At 43.5% G+C, this 18,104-nt stretch overlaps 1 protein-coding gene and 1 long non-coding RNA gene across 6 annotated transcripts in view; one reads left to right on the plus strand and one right to left on the minus strand.

Moving 5' to 3' along the window:
* The first annotated feature begins 2,197 nt into the window (after positions 1 to 2,197).
* Positions 2,198 to 7,403, plus strand: LOC138729163 (uncharacterized). The gene is made up of 3 exons (XR_011338839.1): positions 2,198 to 2,786; positions 3,535 to 3,670; positions 6,703 to 7,403. It is a non-coding gene; the product is annotated as an uncharacterized lncRNA (long non-coding RNA).
* Positions 7,404 to 7,842: 439 nt separating this feature from the next.
* TNC (tenascin C) overlaps positions 7,843 to 18,104 on the minus strand; it is a 73,593-nt gene continuing 63,331 nt past the window's right edge. For all 5 annotated transcript variants that reach the window (XM_069872995.1, XM_069872999.1, XM_069872998.1 and 2 more), the window contains 8 exons: positions 17,166 to 17,309; positions 16,221 to 16,351; positions 15,119 to 15,251; positions 12,706 to 12,857; positions 11,674 to 11,770; positions 10,920 to 11,081; positions 9,624 to 9,787; positions 7,843 to 9,140 (listed from right to left, as the gene is read on the minus strand). In XM_069872995.1, the coding sequence (XP_069729096.1) occupies positions 9,030 to 9,140; positions 9,624 to 9,787; positions 10,920 to 11,081; positions 11,674 to 11,770; positions 12,706 to 12,857; positions 15,119 to 15,251; positions 16,221 to 16,351; positions 17,166 to 17,309 (1,094 nt within the window). In that variant the 3' untranslated portion in view covers positions 7,843 to 9,029. The remainder of the gene's footprint in view (positions 9,141 to 9,623; positions 9,788 to 10,919; positions 11,082 to 11,673; positions 11,771 to 12,705; positions 12,858 to 15,118; positions 15,252 to 16,220; positions 16,352 to 17,165; positions 17,310 to 18,104) is intronic.

Genomic DNA, 18,104 nt, shown 5'->3' on the forward strand with positions numbered 1-18,104 from the left:
CCAGCAGGGCAAGGGAGGGGATTCTGCCCCTCTGCTCCTCTCTTGTGAGACTTCACCTGGAGCACTGTGTCCAGTTCTGGAATCCTCAACATAAGGAGGATACGGAGCTGTTGGAACAGGTCCAGAGGAGGCTACAAAGATGATGTGAGGGCTGGAGCACCTCCCACATGAGGACAGACTGAGAGAGTTGGGGAAGAGAAGGTTCCAAGGAGACTTTATAGTGACCTTCCAGTATCTGAAGGGAAGAGAGTGGTGAGGTCTTGGCCCAAGTTGCCCAGAAAAGCTGTGACTGTCCCATCCCTGGAGGTGTTCAAGGCCAGGCTGGATGGGCCTTGGGCAGCCTGTTCCAGTGGGAGGTATTCCTGCCACTCTCATTTCAGTGAGAAGAGTTCAGAGCAGCAGCTGAAGCTGTGAGTGCTTGAAAGCCTTTCAGAGAGCAAAGATCAAGTTGGTCAGATGCAATCACAAATGTGAAATCTGGGTATCCTTCCACTTGAACAGTCTACAGGTATCCATGGCTGGAATATGTATCCACACATAGGGCTTCAGACTCTTTTGGGCTGATGGACAGCTGCTGAAACATAGAGCTGCTGCTTGTATCATAATCTTATTAACTTGCTAAAAAGGGATCCACAATCAATTTGACTGATATGCCAGCACTGCACCAGGCTGTGTTATTTCCAGGTATTCTGGCTGCTATAAGACAGAGGATGTATATGGTTTGTACTTAAAACATATGAAAATTAACATTTAGGGGAGCCTAAGCTCATTTTCACTATTTATTTTCTACAGAAATGTTACATACTCAGAATATAATGGATATTTTCCCCCTATCAGTTTATCTCAGCCAGTTACATTTCTTGGGTCTGTCAAAATGGACTTGAAACATCTATACTCAATGTGAGCTACTTCAAAAATTCCCTTCAAAACTTTTCTTTAGAGAAGATAGCTTATTTTTATCTCCCGTTTTTCTTGGCAAGCGGCATCCTGTTTACATGGCACCCTGCAACATCTTGTTAATAAAAATGTCCCAACTCTTCCCAAAGCTGAGAGTTTTGCGGTCAGTCGGATGAAAATGTGGGCACTATCTTTGAGAATAAATCTGAATGGCTCTGCTCTCTGGTGATCTAACCAGGATATTTTTTCTTCCACTTGGACAAGAAACCAGTGTTTTCACGTTATTTCTCCTGTCTTTGCCAGTTACAGAAATAGAAGGACAAGGCACTGAGTAAAGTAGAAGTAAAGAGGCAGGGGTAGGACGGGGAGGAAATGAGCTCTTTCAGAACCCAAACTAGTTTCAGTTTAAGCAGTGGACAAAATTTCAGGTTACCTGTTGGTTTTAACCCTTTCCACACAACTATAGAGACAGGAGATGCCTTAGGCGAAGGGAGCCACAAAAGTGGCAGTGAAAGGGATTATCTGTACTGAAACCACCCACGTGTTGGTTTTTTCCCTCCTAATCTATCTGTCTTGGTCTCTTTCTCTCTTTCCTCTTTGCCACATATAATTTACAGTAAAAACACAGGAAGATGAATGATTTCTTCTGAGGAAAGTACCTGACAAAGAGGTGAATGAGTAAAGTCATCAGGTCCTTTGACTTCATCGCTACCCATGCATCCTCAGTGGTTTCAGGCAGAGACGCTGACTTGCTGTGAGATGCCTTTGAAGTGGTTTTTGCCAGTACATGGCACGTGGGAGGTACACAAGACGTGAATTTTTCCCTGTGGCAATCCAGGCACGGGAAGCACTGAATTTGTGAGTAACAGCAGCTATTAGTTGCATTGCATGTTATAACCCCCCAAAACACCTCTTAACCATTAACTCAACGATTAACACGTAACCATTGCCAAAGGAAGCCATGGCTGCTCCATCCCTGGAGGTGTTCAAGGCCAGGTCGGATGGGGCTTGGAGCAACTGGATCTAGTGGGAGGTGTCCCTGCACATGGCAGGGGGTTGGGACTGGATGGGCTTTGACGTCCCTTCCAGCCCAAACAGTTCTATGATTCCATGATCACACTGTGACTAGTGGCCATGCTGCACACAGTGTGTGGGCTTCTCTCTCTGTCCAGAGAGCGAAAAGTGTGAGGCTGGCTCTCGGGAGCCACACAGCCATACTGGGCAGGGAGAGGTTGTCTGCAAACTCCTGCCTATACAGCATAGCCATTGCTGCCATTTAAAGTCTACCTCCTCTGTTCCTCTCTGAAGTCTTCTAAGAAGCAAAGCTGGGTAAGTAAAACATCAGCAATAAGGAATGCAACTTGGGTCTCCTCCTACAAGACCCAGCAAAAAGGCTCAGCCCAAATCTTGGCAGTTTCTGGGGTCCTGAAGAGGAATTTTTACCATGAAAAAAACCCCTTTGTCCTCAATATCACCTAAGAGGGCGCAAGTGAGAAACTAGTCAGATATCGTCTTGTGGAGACTGTGATTTCCCCACACGTTAAAGGTGATTAAATCTGAGGTGAGTTTTTCAGTGTGTCTAAATGTAGGTTTAGAAGGGATGAAAGGCAGACAGAGATTGTCTACCTGAGTAGAACACCAGCTTCTTTGTCTAACTATAATGCAATAACATCTTCTATCTTTCTTTTCCAACTCCTATTATCTCCAGAAAACCTTCCTTTAAATTACAGAGGTGTTTAAATGCTTGCACGTGATCATGTTTTCCTACTCCATCCTCTACTTGGGATGTCATTTCCACTGCAAAATGAAATAGGACTGATTCATTTTGCAGGATTGATACAAGTCCAGATGGAGATTGATTCTCAACCCTGTGGAAATTCCTTACCGATGTTGATATTAAAGTGAAAACCTCTCCACCGTACATTCATTGGGTTTGTATTGCTGCTCCTTACTTCTTAGGCTGGAGCCAGGAACAGCTTGTGAGCAGCTGATGATGACCCAGAAAGCCACAGCTGTTCCTACAGCATCTTTTTATTCTCTTTTTTTTTTTTTTCTGAGAACTGCCTTTCCATCTCACCTAAACCTGCTTCTTCACCACAGAAAGGTCATATTATTCTCTAGATTGAAGGTCTGATTAAGATGTGTTTTTTCACCGTGAGTCTGCCAGCCTTCCAAGAACAAAGATCCTATGTGCAGCTTTTGTTAATATTTGCTTGCAGTCTCTTGGCGACAAACCACACCTTCTTTATCAAGACAAACATATTCGTACACACACACATGCACACGCACACACACAAAGCTGCTCTGGGACTGCAGGCTGAGATTTCTTCACCTGGTGAGGCTGCTGGGGAAATACTCAAGAAAAAGGCATCTGAAACAAGAACTAAAGTCAGGAGGGTTTGGGAGCAGACTTTTTTCAAATAAAATGATAAGGCAGTCCTCAAAGGAAGATATCCCTTCCTGGAGCTTTAAAGCTGCTGAAGCTTTCCTGTAATCTTCTTTTTTTGCTAAGTTTAGGTAGAGTTTTCTTCCCCCTACTTCCCATAAAATAAATCTTATCATTTTCCCTGATCATTTTGTCAAGATCGTGTATTTCTAACATTATGAAGTTGTCTCATATCTGTCTGTTACTTCCAGTCTGCCTGTAGCTCCTGAGAGAGTGCAGAAAACAACCAGCAACCATCCAAGTGCCATCTCAGCCATCCCAGCTCTATTCCAGGGGTCTGTGTCATCTCATCCGTATTGCTGAAAGGCAAGAGTATGAAATGGCAAGGTACATACGAGGCTGATGCCACCGCCTTGCCATTTTCTGGGTGGAGGATCAACTTATTGCTTATTGATAATACCTAAACATTTCTGTTCAGCTTCCCTTTCTACTAACCTAGGTCTGCTGGAGAACGTTCATTAGGTGAAACACAAAGAATGCTTAAAAGGAGAAGGAGGGGGAAAATAAGGATAAAGGAAAAGGAAAGCAAAAGAGAAAAAGTTAGGAAAAAAACTGCTGCTTCTGCAGAATTTCACAGCCCTCAGAGTTAACGTGGCAGCTGCAAGACGGTTTTTCGGGGCTGCAGTTTCAGATTCAGGTAGTGAAGACTGAGACCAAGTGGGTAGAAAGGGCAGCCCCTGAAACACTCGATACTCAGTTCCTAGTTTTACACACTCTTTAATACCCTGTTATGCCCAGACTCTCTTAAAGCAAAGCAAGCTAAACATTTTGAATGAAGTGGCATCCTTGTACAGGAAAGATGAAAAATAGGTGTCTTCTGTTACAGATCACTGCTATAGTCTGGGCTACTTATTCACTAATGCAGACTTGGGCAAGATGCCCTGGTTTTATGGTTAGGTTCAACCCAGCAATAGGTGAGATCAATTCCCTTGAATAATGAACAAAATAGAATAGCATAAAATCATAGAATCATAGAATAGTTTGGGTTGGAAGGGACCTTAAAGATCATCTAGTTCCACCCCCCCGTGATGGGCAGGGACACCACATCCAATCTGGCCTTGGACACCTCCTAGGATGGGGCACCTGGTCTTGAACACTTCCACAACTTCCCTGGGCAACCTGGTCCAGCGCCTCACCACTCTCACAGTGAAGAAATTGTTCCTTATGTCTAGCCTAAATCTGCCCCTCTCCAGTTTATAGCCGGTGCCCCTCATCCTATCACTAAAAGCATTTGTAAACAGTCCCTTCCTAGCTTACTTGTAGTCACCATCAGATACTGGAAGGTCACTATAAGGTCTCCTCAGAGCCTTCTCTTCTCCAGGCTGAACAACCCCAACTCTCTCAGCCTGTCCTCACATAGGAGGTGCTCCAGCCCTCATATCAGCCTTGTAGCCCTCCTCTAGTCCTGTTCCAACAGCTCTTATATTGAGGATTCCAGAACTTAGCATTGGGAGCAGAAGTAAGGGCACTGCATCCAGAGGTGGTGCAGCAGAGTAGGGTCCTCTCCTGTGGTCGAACTGTGCAGGCTGATGGAGGAATTTAAAGTATCTATTGTCTCCTGCATCACGCTGGAGTGCTGGAACTACTTGGTCACTGTGGCTGCGCACTCATGCCTGGATTCAGAAAAGAAAAACAGATTCTTTAGAAATCTGAGTCCTATAGAAAGCCAGAGGATCTGATAAGCTAAGAACTGCCATCAATTTAAACTTCATTGGCCAGAAATTACCTTTGCAGCTGTCTTTTGCCTAATTAAGAAATCCAAGCACAAGATTGCAATGGGACTGCAGTATGAATACAGGTCTCTGCAGCGCTGGGCATGCACGTTGGCTGAAGGAGGCAGGATAAGTGCAGCAGCACTGGGAAAGGTGCTTTGCCATCTACTTGTCTCAAAAGTACCCCTTATGGATACAGTCCGAACCCCATAAATCCCATTTACTACCTTTGAGATGTTGAGTCTCGCTGTCCTTTTAGAAGCCCTTCCTCTTCAGCCGCCTAAGGGGCTTCTAACCTGCTAAGTATAAACATCAGCACTAAGATGCCTTATGGGTTTTTAAGCTGACAGACCAATCAGACAACAATTTGGTGCACTCTTGGCAGATTTATAAACAGATTTTAAAACCAAAGGTGTCTTTAAGGTATTCGGAGAGGAGAGGAGAGGAGAGGAGAGGAGAGGAGAGGAGAGGAGAGGAGAGGAGAGGATGAAAGCCAAAAAGCAAGTATCACTGACAATAGTCTGTGATGGAGCTGCTTGGTAGCTAATCAAGCTTGTGTCAGCTCTAAAGGCTGTTTTGGCATGTGTTACTTCAAGGATTCACCAGTTTCTCTTTTGCAGAAGCAGTCATGAAAAATACCGAGCAAGGCATCTGTCAGTGAGTAATTGCAGGAAAAATTATCATCCTTCTGTGCAGCGTTCACATCATTTCTGGAGCGAGGTACAAATCTGAGCCCATCTCCAGCAGCTCTGCTTGCATCTGCCAAGCTAAATGACATCACAGCCAGATACAGTCAGTTTTGTGATGTTACTAGAGATGAGGAAATAATATCATAAATGTCAATTCTTCCTCTGAATGTCTGCAAACAGACTGCAAGAGCTTTCAAGTCCCCAGTTAGACAGATTTGCTGCCATTTCATAATAACTTGAAAAGCATCTTGAGAGCAGAACATATTTCTTCATTACTGGTGTGGCTCTCTTTTATAGTGCCAACCACTTGCTCTGACAAACACCAAAGAAGGGCTATTAATTACAGAGAAAGAATTTAATTGAGTGTTCTACTCAGCACCTTGCCAGTGGCCTGGAAAATCAAAGGAGACTTGTGTTGCATGTGCAAAACAAACAATGTGGTTGGACTCGATGATCCTGGAGGTCTTTTCCAACCAAGTGATTCTGTGATTCTGTGATGTCCACTTGTATAGCTTGGGCTGGGGGGCAGAAATCCAAACTACACAGAATAATATTCATCAAAGGGGGTTGTAGCAAGGTGGGTGCTTGTCTCTTCTCCAAAATAAAAAGTGATAGGACGGGAGGAAATGGTCTCAAGCTGTGCCAGGGAAAGCTTAGTTTGGACATTAGGAAAAAAATTATTTATTGAAAGAGTGGTGAAGCACTGGCAGAAGCTGCCCTGAGCAGTGGGGGAGCCTCCATCCCTGGAGGGGTTCAGAAAAATGTGTAGGTGTCGCATTTCAGGACATGGTTCAGTAGGCACGGTGGGGTTGGGCTGACGGTTTGACTGGATAAGTTTAGAGGGCTTTTCCAACCTTAATGTTTCTATGATTCTATGAAGGAAGCTCCTCTTTGATCTGTGCTTTGGCTGTGTCTTAGCTCCTGCTCCTGCAAGGCAAAAATAAACTTTTTCTTACAGGCGTCCTTGCAAAGTTCCTGTTGTGTGTCCATAAGGATATGTTTTGCTCCAGGCAGCCAGTTTTCCTAGCAAAGACTGCTGCTGCAGGGACACCGACAGCAGCTGGGAAGTCTGGAATTCTGGACATCACCACACCAGAAGACAACTGTGAAGAATGACAGTGTTTAGACCACTGTTGGACATCTGCAGGATTTCCAAGTGCTGCCAAACAGAGCAGGCACAGACCAAGGCAGACGGACTCTGCGTGCCATCTGCTGGCTGCCAGGATTAAAACAGACAAGGAGAGTGAGCAGGGCTGCTAAGAGTTGCTGGAATTCAAACTGTATGAACAGGAGACCTCAGATGTTTTACTGATTAGGAATTTCTCCCACTCCCTCAGCCAGGCATTGCCTGTTCCCACTAGCAAATCCTCTGCACCATCTCCGATCATTATCCTAGGATGTGATTCTGAATTCTGCTTAACAATGGAACCATGCACAATGTGTGGGATGGTTCCTGGGAGATATGTTACAGACACCTACAGAAGTAGGACATTTCTGAAAAGTAGCTGCCCAGACTGACTGTTAATAAAGCCCAGCACACAGGCTTTGATGCTTCTGTCCACAGCACCTTCTGTGTCTCCATACAGCAATTCCTGCTGTGCTGGGGCTCTCTTGCAGTAAAGCTGGTCCCAGTGCACCCCTCAGCATGCTTGGTCCCCACCAGGCTCTACCTTCTGGAGTGATGCTGAAGTTTCATTGAAGACCATGAACACGGTGGTCTTCAGCTCAAGCTCAGAAATGCAAGAATCAAAGGGTTGCAATTAAAAATAACTATATTAAAAATAATTAGCAAGACAGAACCTAAGGTTGAATGGAAGTGATACTCCCCCTTCTCCCTTTCCTTCCTTCTGATTTTGAAGTTTTTTAGTGATATTTCCTATGTGCACACACTTCTTTACACCCTGTGTCAAATCAACAACATCCGACCTTATCTAACAGCTAGCACTTCTCAGCATGTCTTATCCGCAGAGCTGATCATATTTGCCCTGCCTGAAAGCATCTTCTTTCCCAGCCACCTTCCAGCAATTGCCAAGGAGGAGGCAGAAACAATTGCTCTGTTCAAAAAGTGCAACCTTGAAGTAGAGCAGAGAGACTGGAATAAAACAACAGATCTTTTATTGTCTTCAACCAAAGAGAAGAACAGAACAACTACACATATGTTTCATTCATATAAAAAAAAGGGAGCCCTTTATTTACACAAGTGTTTAAGGTTGCCAATAGCACCTAACAACAACTCTATATTCTCTTGGTATCCTTTTGTTAGTTGTTCCCACCTAGATGGAGCAAGCGTTGGTCAGTAACACTTAGGAAAACACTTTAAAAGCTTTTGGGCAGGAATAAAAAAGAAATGTGTTCTAAAAGAAACCAAATTCTCACAGGCGTTTCACTGTAACAAAGCCAGCAGAATACTTACAACCCAGCACTGACAAAAGGAACGGTTTTCTGTATGAGCTCAGCAGCCAAATAATTCTCAGCCTTTCTTTTACTCCCCTATCTAAGTAAATACACTCTGGACATGCACAAACTCAACATGTATGAAAAAAGGTAGAAATTTATTTAAAAGTAATTGTGCTTTTATTTATAAAAAAAAATTTACAATCAGACACTGTCCTGCTGTGTTTCCAAAAGCAAGGTTCTCTCAAAAATGACAAAAACTTAGCTTATTATTATCATTATTATTATTACTTTCTCATTATATTAATAATATTAATCTTATGCTTAAGTTTAAAAACATACTGCTTTCCCCTTCCCATCCCCTCCTTCTCTGTGGTGCTTGATATATATATATAAAAGGCTTTCTGACAACCAATGAATTTCAATTATAACTAATAATAATAATAATAATAATGATAATTAATCATACACATTTCTGTGTGTAAAACATGGCTGATTCTAAAACAAACTACCAATGTACAAAGCTCTTCTCCCTCCCCTACCCTGGGCCATCCAAGAGATAGTCAGACTGTGGAAGAATTTTATCCCAGGGGCTTTCTGAGAAAGTAAAAACTCATAAAACAACATACAACCCTTGAGATTGTTGTCTTTGGTGTGGAGACATTACTGGTGGGCAGCCAGAGCTGCGCTGCTGAAAACGCTGGGACACTTAAGGCTTGTTTGGATTGTTGCAGAAGCCTCTGTTGGGCCAAGGGTCACCAATGCTTTGGTACGGCTACCAGCTTCTCACATCCCACCACCCCCCTGCTGCCAGAGGATCTCCCCACACCCCCACTCTGTATCCCTCCCCCCCGTCACCCTGCCCATAGCCCCTTCACCACCTCTGGGGCTTTACGCTCGCTTTCGTCTTCCTTCCAAGTTTCGGAAGCTGGAGGGTCTCAGTTTCATCTCTGCAAACTGGATGGAGTATTCGTGGCCCTTCCAGTGGAACCAGTTAACACCCTGCAAAGACAAAGATGAAGTGTGGGATGTCACAAATGCACTCTTCCTGTTGTCAGCCTTTACTCCTCCCGTTTCAAACTCCAGGCTGTTTCCAGTCTTCAGAACAGAGGAAAACCCAAGTAGAGGGGCTTTAGGGAGCACAAGGCTCTGGCCACTGGCATGAGCAATGAACCTGCTGTCCTCCAGAGCAGTCACTCTTTGCCTGGCTTTCATGGTAGGAAGAACATTTTGTTTCACATCTTGAAAACTACAGTTGTTCCCTGCACACTTGAAGATATTCCCTTGGGAAATCATACAAAACCATCAATATTTCACCAGCTGACATTAAATTCTTGTCTCGTGAGCAACTGCCCGCATGTTTCCCTATGACCCTTTGGTCTGGAGAGTGGCTTGGTTGGTGCTCTGATGTCTGGCTAGACAGACCTGTAACTGCAATTCCCCATCTTTTAATGCATTACAGAAGCCTTCAAACACCAAACTCACCTGACTGTGGCTGTTGTCACCATATCTGCCCATCAGATTGACTCGGTGACAATTCTTGTACCAGAATGCACCCTTGTATGACAAAGCACAGTTAGTGATGGCAGAATCATTATCCTTGTCATAGGTGGAAAAGGACCTTCCGTTATGGTATGTCATGGAGTCACCTGGGTGAAGGGGTAGAAGGAAAAGCAAGGTCAGTGGTTTGCCAAGTTTAGATTCCATGTGAGTGACCATTCTGTAGAAAATATTTGTACAGTGTCATGCACTGTCTGTAAAGCCTGGCTGTGTGGCTAAGGTTTTTAAAATTCGTAGAATCATAGAATAGCCTCCCACTGGATCAGGCTGCCCAAGGCCCATTCAACCTGGCCTTGAACACCTCCAGGAATGGGGCAGCCACAACATCCCTGGGCAACCTGGGCCAGGGCCTCACCACTCTCATCTTAAAGAAATTCTTCCTTATGTCTAGACTAAATCTGCCTCTCTCCAGTTTATACCTATTGCCCCTTGTCCTACCACTACAAGCCTTTGTAAACAGCCCCTCATAATACAGAAGTACAATATGAGCAACCTTCAGCATGTACCTGAAGCAGAGGTCACATCCATGCCTTAGTATCTGTATTGCTCCATCTACTAATCTTATACCTGAATGTTTAGGAAGAAGAAGCAGCAGGATTGAACCCTACCGGCTGTAGCAGCTACTACTGCTCTGAATCATTATATTTGCCTTAAACAGACATTAATTCTACTACTACTGCATATCCTTTGTCTGTATCCCTATGGGATGTGCAAAAAGTTCATGTGATGGTCACGGGGCAAAGTTCTTACACACATCTCTGCGGTCTGCTTAATACACATGGCAGAAAGAAATTCTCTCCCTTTAAGACATTCTATGGGGATGGATTTATCTGTTAATCCTTTGAAACCCCGAAGAGAACTCAATAAAGGCAGCAGGGTTTGTTCAACAAAATTATAAATCATGTTATAGTGGGACTTTGCTGGCAAAGGACAAGGCTGTGCTGAGATATTATTAGCTTCATAAATTACAATCAAGCATTGGCCCAATGAGATATATGGTTGTTTAATATACTTGTTTATAATCTGTCATAAGCATGCTGTAAAATGTGGCACCTAAATGACTGGAGGATTTAAAATGAAAACACAAAATACGTTCATATTTTCAAACTCGTAACTTACTAAAGGTACTGCTGAGACATTGATCTGTGACATTTACAGTGTTACCTTGAGTCAACTGGGAAGAAATTGCATATGAGAAGAAAAAACCCCATTTCATCTCACCTGCTGTGCCACTGTAGCCATCCACTCGTAGCCGGTATCTGCTCTTCGCATCTCCCACACTGAACCTGTCGTAGACAGCATAAGCTGTCTCACCTTTGTCTCTCAGATCCACGCGCAATTCGTACTGGCCCTGAGAAGTAATTTTGTGGAGGTTCTCCAGACCTGTGGACATAAGTGAACAATTCATACTGCTGAGAATAGTGAGCCACTTCAGCTGTAGGGTAATGTTAGAACAAAAATAGATAAAACCAGGCTGCTGACTGGGAGACTTCTTCCCTCCAAATCACAGCAGTAGGCAGCCCTTTGGGGAAAGCAATCAAAGTTGTGTTGTGTGATCATCACTGTATTTCATTTACAACCAAATATAATGTAGCACAATCTTTGAAAATTTGCTTTTTACTTCAATTTTCCCTACTGTACTTCTTTGTGTGGTGTGCTTTTGTTGATGAGGGTGTCCTAGGAGTACAGGGAAGTTTGCAGTTGCTTCACAGGTTAACTTCTGACTTCTTACAGAGCACTTTGGAACATTCAACGACAAAAGAACATGATATCTATAAGATGCCATTGGAGGGACTGCCTTGTACCTGACAATTCCCATCTTCCTTACAGCATGCTTCACACATCTTCTTTTGCCAAGACAATGTTCACCTTTTCAAATTCTCTCAACAGCTAAATGGAGACTTCAGAGTGGCTCCTAGACTTTTGGACTCTATTTGTGTTTTCCTTTTAAGGAAGACAAACTCTTGCCACTCACCTATCCAGAATTCATCCTGAGGATCTCCAAAACCAGCCACATAAGACTTCCAGTGCTTGTAGAAGTCTTCCTTTCCGTTTTGACGCCTCAGGAACACCTGTAACCACCACATACAAGAAGTGTTATCGACAGACAGAAAGGGCACTAGCAATGTGAGGCACTACAACGCAGAGCTTAGCATTGCTGCTCCCCTGCCTTTACCACCCAAAGCAGCAGTCTCACTGCAGTTACTAAATTGTATCAAGACCATTGAATGCTCCTGGATTTTGTAAGTCTCCAGTTTCTCTATTGAGTTCCCAGACACCCCTGTAGGATGTGACCTTTTAGTTCCTGCTCCCTGCATTTTTTACCAAATTTTTTACCAACCCTTCGCAGTTCTGTATTTCTCAGCCAAGCTTTGTACATCTTCATGTTTCTTAGCCAGGCATTTCTCTAGCTCCTTGTTCTTTTCTGTGCCCTGGGACCCTCTGGCATGCTCAGATTTGAGGATGTCAGTACAGAGAGCCAGCATGTTTATCACCATACATTTGTTGTCTGGGTGGAACGTGCCCCTTCAGCAATGGACTGAGAAGACAAACCGGCCACCACATTGTGTGGCTGCGGAACAAATGCTTTCTCTCTCCTGTGTTCTAACCTCTTTTACTGTCTCTCTTATCCAAATAGTGTCAGTTCACTCTCCTCTCACCTAAGCACCTATTTAGAAGGCATGTATCTGATCTAAGATGGTCACTTCATCACCCTCTGTAGCCAGTGGGGAGGGATCAGTGCTTTTTCCAAGGTGCTGAAACCACTGATATGACCCATCCTTGCGAGACACCTCTCCTCCAACTAGAGAAAGAGCCAATATCCCTGTTCTAGAAACACAGGTGCCCTACCTGAGAGTCTTCAAAAGTTATGGACTAGTCAGCCCTACTCTGATAAAAGAGCACTGTGAGGGATGCCATAGATGAGCAGGGATGGGATCTGCTCCCCCTGCTCTTAGCACAGTCAGACGTGTATGAGGGTGATGCAGTCTCTCTCCCTCTTACTCACAATCCATCCACCTCCATCCTCGCTCATGTCGCAGAAGACTTGCAGAGGCTGAGTCTTGTCCCCATTCAGGTAAATTGTGTACAGTCCAGAGGTGGTTTCTCCGTTCAGGAGAGCCTGGGAGCAGTCTTTAGGGTAAGGATAGAGAAGCCCAGCTGCACAACAGAAAAAAAAAAAAAGAAAAGAAGAGAAAGCAGCCCTTAAGAAATCAGCAGTTACAAAGAACTCATTGTTGAACACAGATGACTCATGATAATCTGTTGTGGGTCAATGGTGCTGCCAGATACAGAGCCCAGGAATGGGCTTGTAATTGCTATCCTACATAGAAAAGTTCCACAGTAAAGACCAGACGATGCAAATTTTTCTTTTAAATATGCTTTTGCACATCTGTCTATGCTTTTGGAAGTGCTGTGAATGCCAGATAACTACTCCCTGCTCTGATGGGAGTGCATCCTCCAGCTAAATACTTAAATGGCATGAGCTGTCTTTACAGCAACTTTTGGGTAACCCCAAATCTGCAAATCTCCAATGATAAGACAAAAAAGGGAGGGGGAAATACAAAGACAAGACCACAAGCAAAAATAAATTAATAGCGAATATTTTGCTAGCAAGTACAATATTAACTATGTTATAAAACTAGGCATTTAAAAGCCAAAGCAAACAATAACAAACTACAGGGAAAAGTTATTAAGCATTTCTTTCTGACAACAAGCTAACAGCATCGCTGCAGTCAGAACAATTTCTAACCTCCTAAAAAGCGTTGTGAGGCCCTGTCCCAGGCTGTCTGGGTAAGTTGTGTCTGTCCTATCCCTGAAGATGTTCAAGGCCAGGTTGGATGGGCCTTGGGCAACCTGATCTAGTGGGAGGTGTCCCTGCCCATGGCAGGGTGTCAGAACTGGATCATCTTTAAGGTCCCTTCCAACCCAAACTATTCTATGATTCTATGATAAAAAAGGTCTTCATTTTTTTCTGTTTAGATTCACTTAGGTCATTAACATTTTCAGCCAACTGTTTAATTAAAAAGATGCTCTAGGTGTGTCCATAGGAGAGTTTTTACTGCAGCTGCTCACGGAGTGACTGTTGCTCCCTTTTCAGTGTATTGCAAGTCCCTGCCTGTGCCTCAGCTACAGAGAATTTACATCAGCTTTGGGATTTGGAGAAAAGCGTCTCTGTGCAGGGAGCTATTGCTTACACTAAAGAGCACACAAAGGTATGTTTAGAGTTAAGGCCAGGCTTAAACCTGAATGAGGGGGACACTGTTCAGTGCCTGCTGTTGCCAAACATCACTTAAATACACACAGATATAATTGTTCTGTTTCTGGTAGTGGATCCTCGCCTGTTGATGGAGTTGACCCTGCCTTGCACAAGGAGTGAATATGAGCAGACACAGGGTTGTGTGACTTCTGTGCGTCCTTGGGCTGAGGTTGGAACAAGCGGCAGAAGGGGGAATGGAAACTGCTGAAGGTCCTGCTGGGTCTGAAAGGCTGGAAACCGTGAAAAGTGAGACAAATGACAGGCAAGGATTCACAGTTAATACTGGACAACTTCTTTTTTTTTTTTAATGCTAGCGTGAAGTGACCTTCAGAGAACCCAATTTGTTCTTGCATTCAGCTCAATGCAGAGCTGTTCTGTTAAGAGCTGGAACAGGGATGCCATGTAGCTGCGAGAAAACCAATATCTAAAAGAGTAGACAAAAATCCCGCCTAGAAATTAATCTCTTTGAGTCACTGAACTGATTTATGTTTATGTGTTTGTGGTTTGCTTCATTTCAACTTAAAATGCTGATTGTTCTTAACAGCTTGCTATGCATCAACACAGAGTTAAGTCAGGGTGTCATTCTGGATTTTAAAGAGTAAAGTTCTCTTCGATCTTTTACACTAGAAAGGCAGGATATTTAATCAGAGAAAGGACTATAAAGGTGATGTGCATGGATATAAAGAAAGAAATTTCTTCCTGCCAGTGCAGGAAAAGCAAGTGACACTACAGCTCTAGGGCAACAGGGACTTTTGCACTAACCCTACAAGGACATGAAGTGTGTTGACAATGGGATTAAAAATCACAGAATAGTAGAATGGTTTGGGTTGGAAGAGTCCTTAAAGCCCATCCAATTCCACTCACTGCCATGGGCAAAGACATGGATCTGGTTGCTCCAAGCCCCATCCAACCTGGTCTTGGACACCTCCAGGGATGGAGCAGTCACCACTGCTCTGGGCAATGTGGGCCAAGGCTTCTCCACCCTCACAGGAAAACATTTCCTCCTACTGTCTAATCTAAATCTCCCCTCTTTCAGCATAAAACCATTCACCCTCACAACCTCTTCGTGAGGTCTGTGTCTGCTCATTGCAGAGCTCGGCTCTGTCTAGAGAGCAGTAACTTAGATGTTATTTCAGCTGTGCATGTGCCCTAAAGTCCTTACTTGTGGTGAAAAGAGTCTGGATTGTTTTGCTCTTCAGGGATCCACTCAGAGCCTGGAGTTTCACTGTGTACTGGGTAGATGGGCTAAGCTCTCCCAGGGTGTAGGTAGTTGTCTCAGGGTTTAGGATCACTTCCTATGGCAAGGAGAATTAATACAGAGAAATCTCAGTGAGAAAATCACAGCAACCAGAACAGTTACATGTTACATATTTTTGTTTGCCACGCTATTTTTTTGTGGTAGTTATTTACGGTTTTTTAACCATCTAAGTTATTTAATACAAAAGTTCTATTCCTCCAAGATTTTTATCAAGCTAACTTTCTTTAGAAGTTTGGGAAAGGTTGCCTGGAAAGGGCTGTTTACCTTCATAATGTATAAGTGGTGTGGGTTCAAAGCAAGGCAGCATAAATGTTTACATGCCTTGAATGTACACTTTTTATAGAAGCCTCTGTGAGACCATAAAAAATTGACGAGAAACACCTCTTAGGGCAACAAAATACCATACTTCAGTCTTCAAAAGGCTGCTTTTCTGTAACTTTAAAATACTGATTTTCAGTACGCTTAGGGAATTTGCCTCCTTAAAAACCAGAACCCTTTCTGATGTACCAGGCTGGGCATCCAAACTTATCTGTCACTTTTGCAGGGATTCACCTCATTAAGCAACTCATATAACCTAATTATGTAGGAACATAACGTTATTGGAAGCAAGAAACACTTTCAGAGGCAATTTATCCTGCCTTAGGCACTTCACTTGCAGAGGGGTGAATTCTCCTGAGTTTAGAAAGGGGAATCCTATTCTTTGGGGTGTGTGAGTTTACTCTATGATACAAGTTTGGAATGAAGGAAAATGATTGCTTCTGTTTTTAACCATATTGCGGAGAGGTAGCTGTCAAAATTCAGATTGCAGCTGAGCTTCTTTTTCAGGATATAATACAGGGGAGGACTTGAGCAGGTTTTAAATGCATTTCTGTTCAAGTGAAAGAGGTATTTCATATTTAACCATGTTTAACGTAAGGAATATGATCACATTCCCTCGCGGGGCACTTCCGAGCACCTCTACTGCCTAATTTTGAGGGATAACCCTTCTGGTTTAGTTATAGGTTACCTTGACACTGCCATCAATGGACTCGTAGATCAGGAGATAACCAGTGACAGGAGCCTGTGGAGGCCTCCAAGTTATCACAGCTGTTTCTGACTGAACCTCAGTGGCACTTAAATCTCTTGGAGCATCCAGTCCTGAAAGAACCAACAGCTCAATTACAATCACATTTAGTACACAGGCTATCTTATGGGCAGCATATTAAAACAGGCCAGGAAAGCAAACTTTTTCTCCCCAGGAATTTGAAAATAAAAAATACAACAACTTAAATTTTGTGATTAAAAAGTAATTTTCTCATTGGAAGTTTCTAAAACTAAATGTATTTATGTCTAAGTTAAAATATTGGTTTGTCCCAGGCACTTTATTTTATAAACAGTTGCACTGAAATGTTTTTGAAATAGAATTGTGCCTTCCGTTATTTCACACAAGAAAGCAGATTGGTATTGACATATTTCTAGGACGAAAAACTCTGGTTCTAGTGACTCCTCTTTTAAATAGGAAAACTTTTCATACTTGATCTGGCTACAGCTTCCTTTCTCCACTGTAATTATAACACAAGGTTTGTTTGGCTCAGCTCTTGGCTCTCTAGTTAACACCCTAGGACAAGTCAAGCAACAGCCAGGAAAATGAGAAACGTCTGTAATTTCATCGATGTTTATGGAAAACCGTAAGTATGAAACCAGCTGGATACATTCAGCATTGATACCCCGACATCAGCCCCAAAGGAAGAACTGCTTTGTTTGAGAATATGGATAACTAGCGATAGAAAACCACCTTCTAGATCAGTCACGCTTGCCTTCTAACAGAGAAAATCTCACGCAAATACTATCAAAATTGAGGTTTCTAGTAAAAAAAACACAGTGTGCCAGCTGACATGGTATTAGAGAAATGTATGCCAGGTGGGACTAGATGAGATAGCAGCTCTCTCTGCAGCGAGATAGGACATAGCACCTGTAGTGAACTGGGTGGAGAGGGCCTCACTCTTCTGCGTGTCCTTCAGTGCATGGACACTCAGAGTATACTGAGTTGCAGGTCGAAGGCCCTTCAGGTCATACTCCACAGTGTTTCCGGATACTGTTTGAGTAACTTCTGGTTCTAAGAAGAAAACACAGAAGAGAACAGGTCCCGGCATTACTCAGACATGTCACGACATAGTCAACAACATGCTCAGTTCAGTTTTTCTTTTTCATTTACTAGCTGGCAGCAAGGGTGAAACAGTAAAAACTCAGAGCTCACCTCTCTGCTTACACCTCTGCTGAATCTGAATTAACACCAGAGGCCTTTATCTAAAGGTGCTAGCACTCTCTAGTGTTCATATCAATTATAACACCATCTTTTCTTTTCAAGAATCTCAAGTTATTTCTGTTCATGTCCGAATTGGGAATGCTTAACTAAAATCATAGAATCATAGAATCATAGAATCATAGAATCATAGAATCATAGAATAGTTTGGGTTGGAAGGAAACTGAAAGATTATCCCATTCCAAACCCCCTGTAATGTGCAGGGACTTGTCCCACTAGGTCAGGCTGCCCAAGGCCTCATCCAACCTGGCCTTGAACCCCTCCAGGGATGGGGCAGCCACCACTTCCCTGGGCAACCTGGGCCAGGGCCTCACCACTCTCATCTTAGAGAAATTCTTCCTTATGTCTAGACTAAATCTGCCTCTCTCCAGTTTATACCCATTGCCCCTCATCCTATCACCACAAGCCTTTGTAAACAGTCCCTTCCCAGCTTTCTTGTAGCCCCTTCAGGTACTGGAAGGCTGCTATGAGGTCTCCCTGGAGCCTTTTCTTCTCCAGGCTGAACAACCCCAACTCTCTCAGCCTGTCCTTGTATGGGAGGTGCTCCAGCCCTCGGATTATCCTTGTAGCCTCCTCTGGACCAGTTCC

The sequence above is a fragment of the Phaenicophaeus curvirostris genome, chromosome 20, assembly GCF_032191515.1.
Source record: "Phaenicophaeus curvirostris isolate KB17595 chromosome 20, BPBGC_Pcur_1.0, whole genome shotgun sequence".
Classification (NCBI taxonomy): Eukaryota; Metazoa; Chordata; class Aves; order Cuculiformes; family Cuculidae; genus Phaenicophaeus; species Phaenicophaeus curvirostris.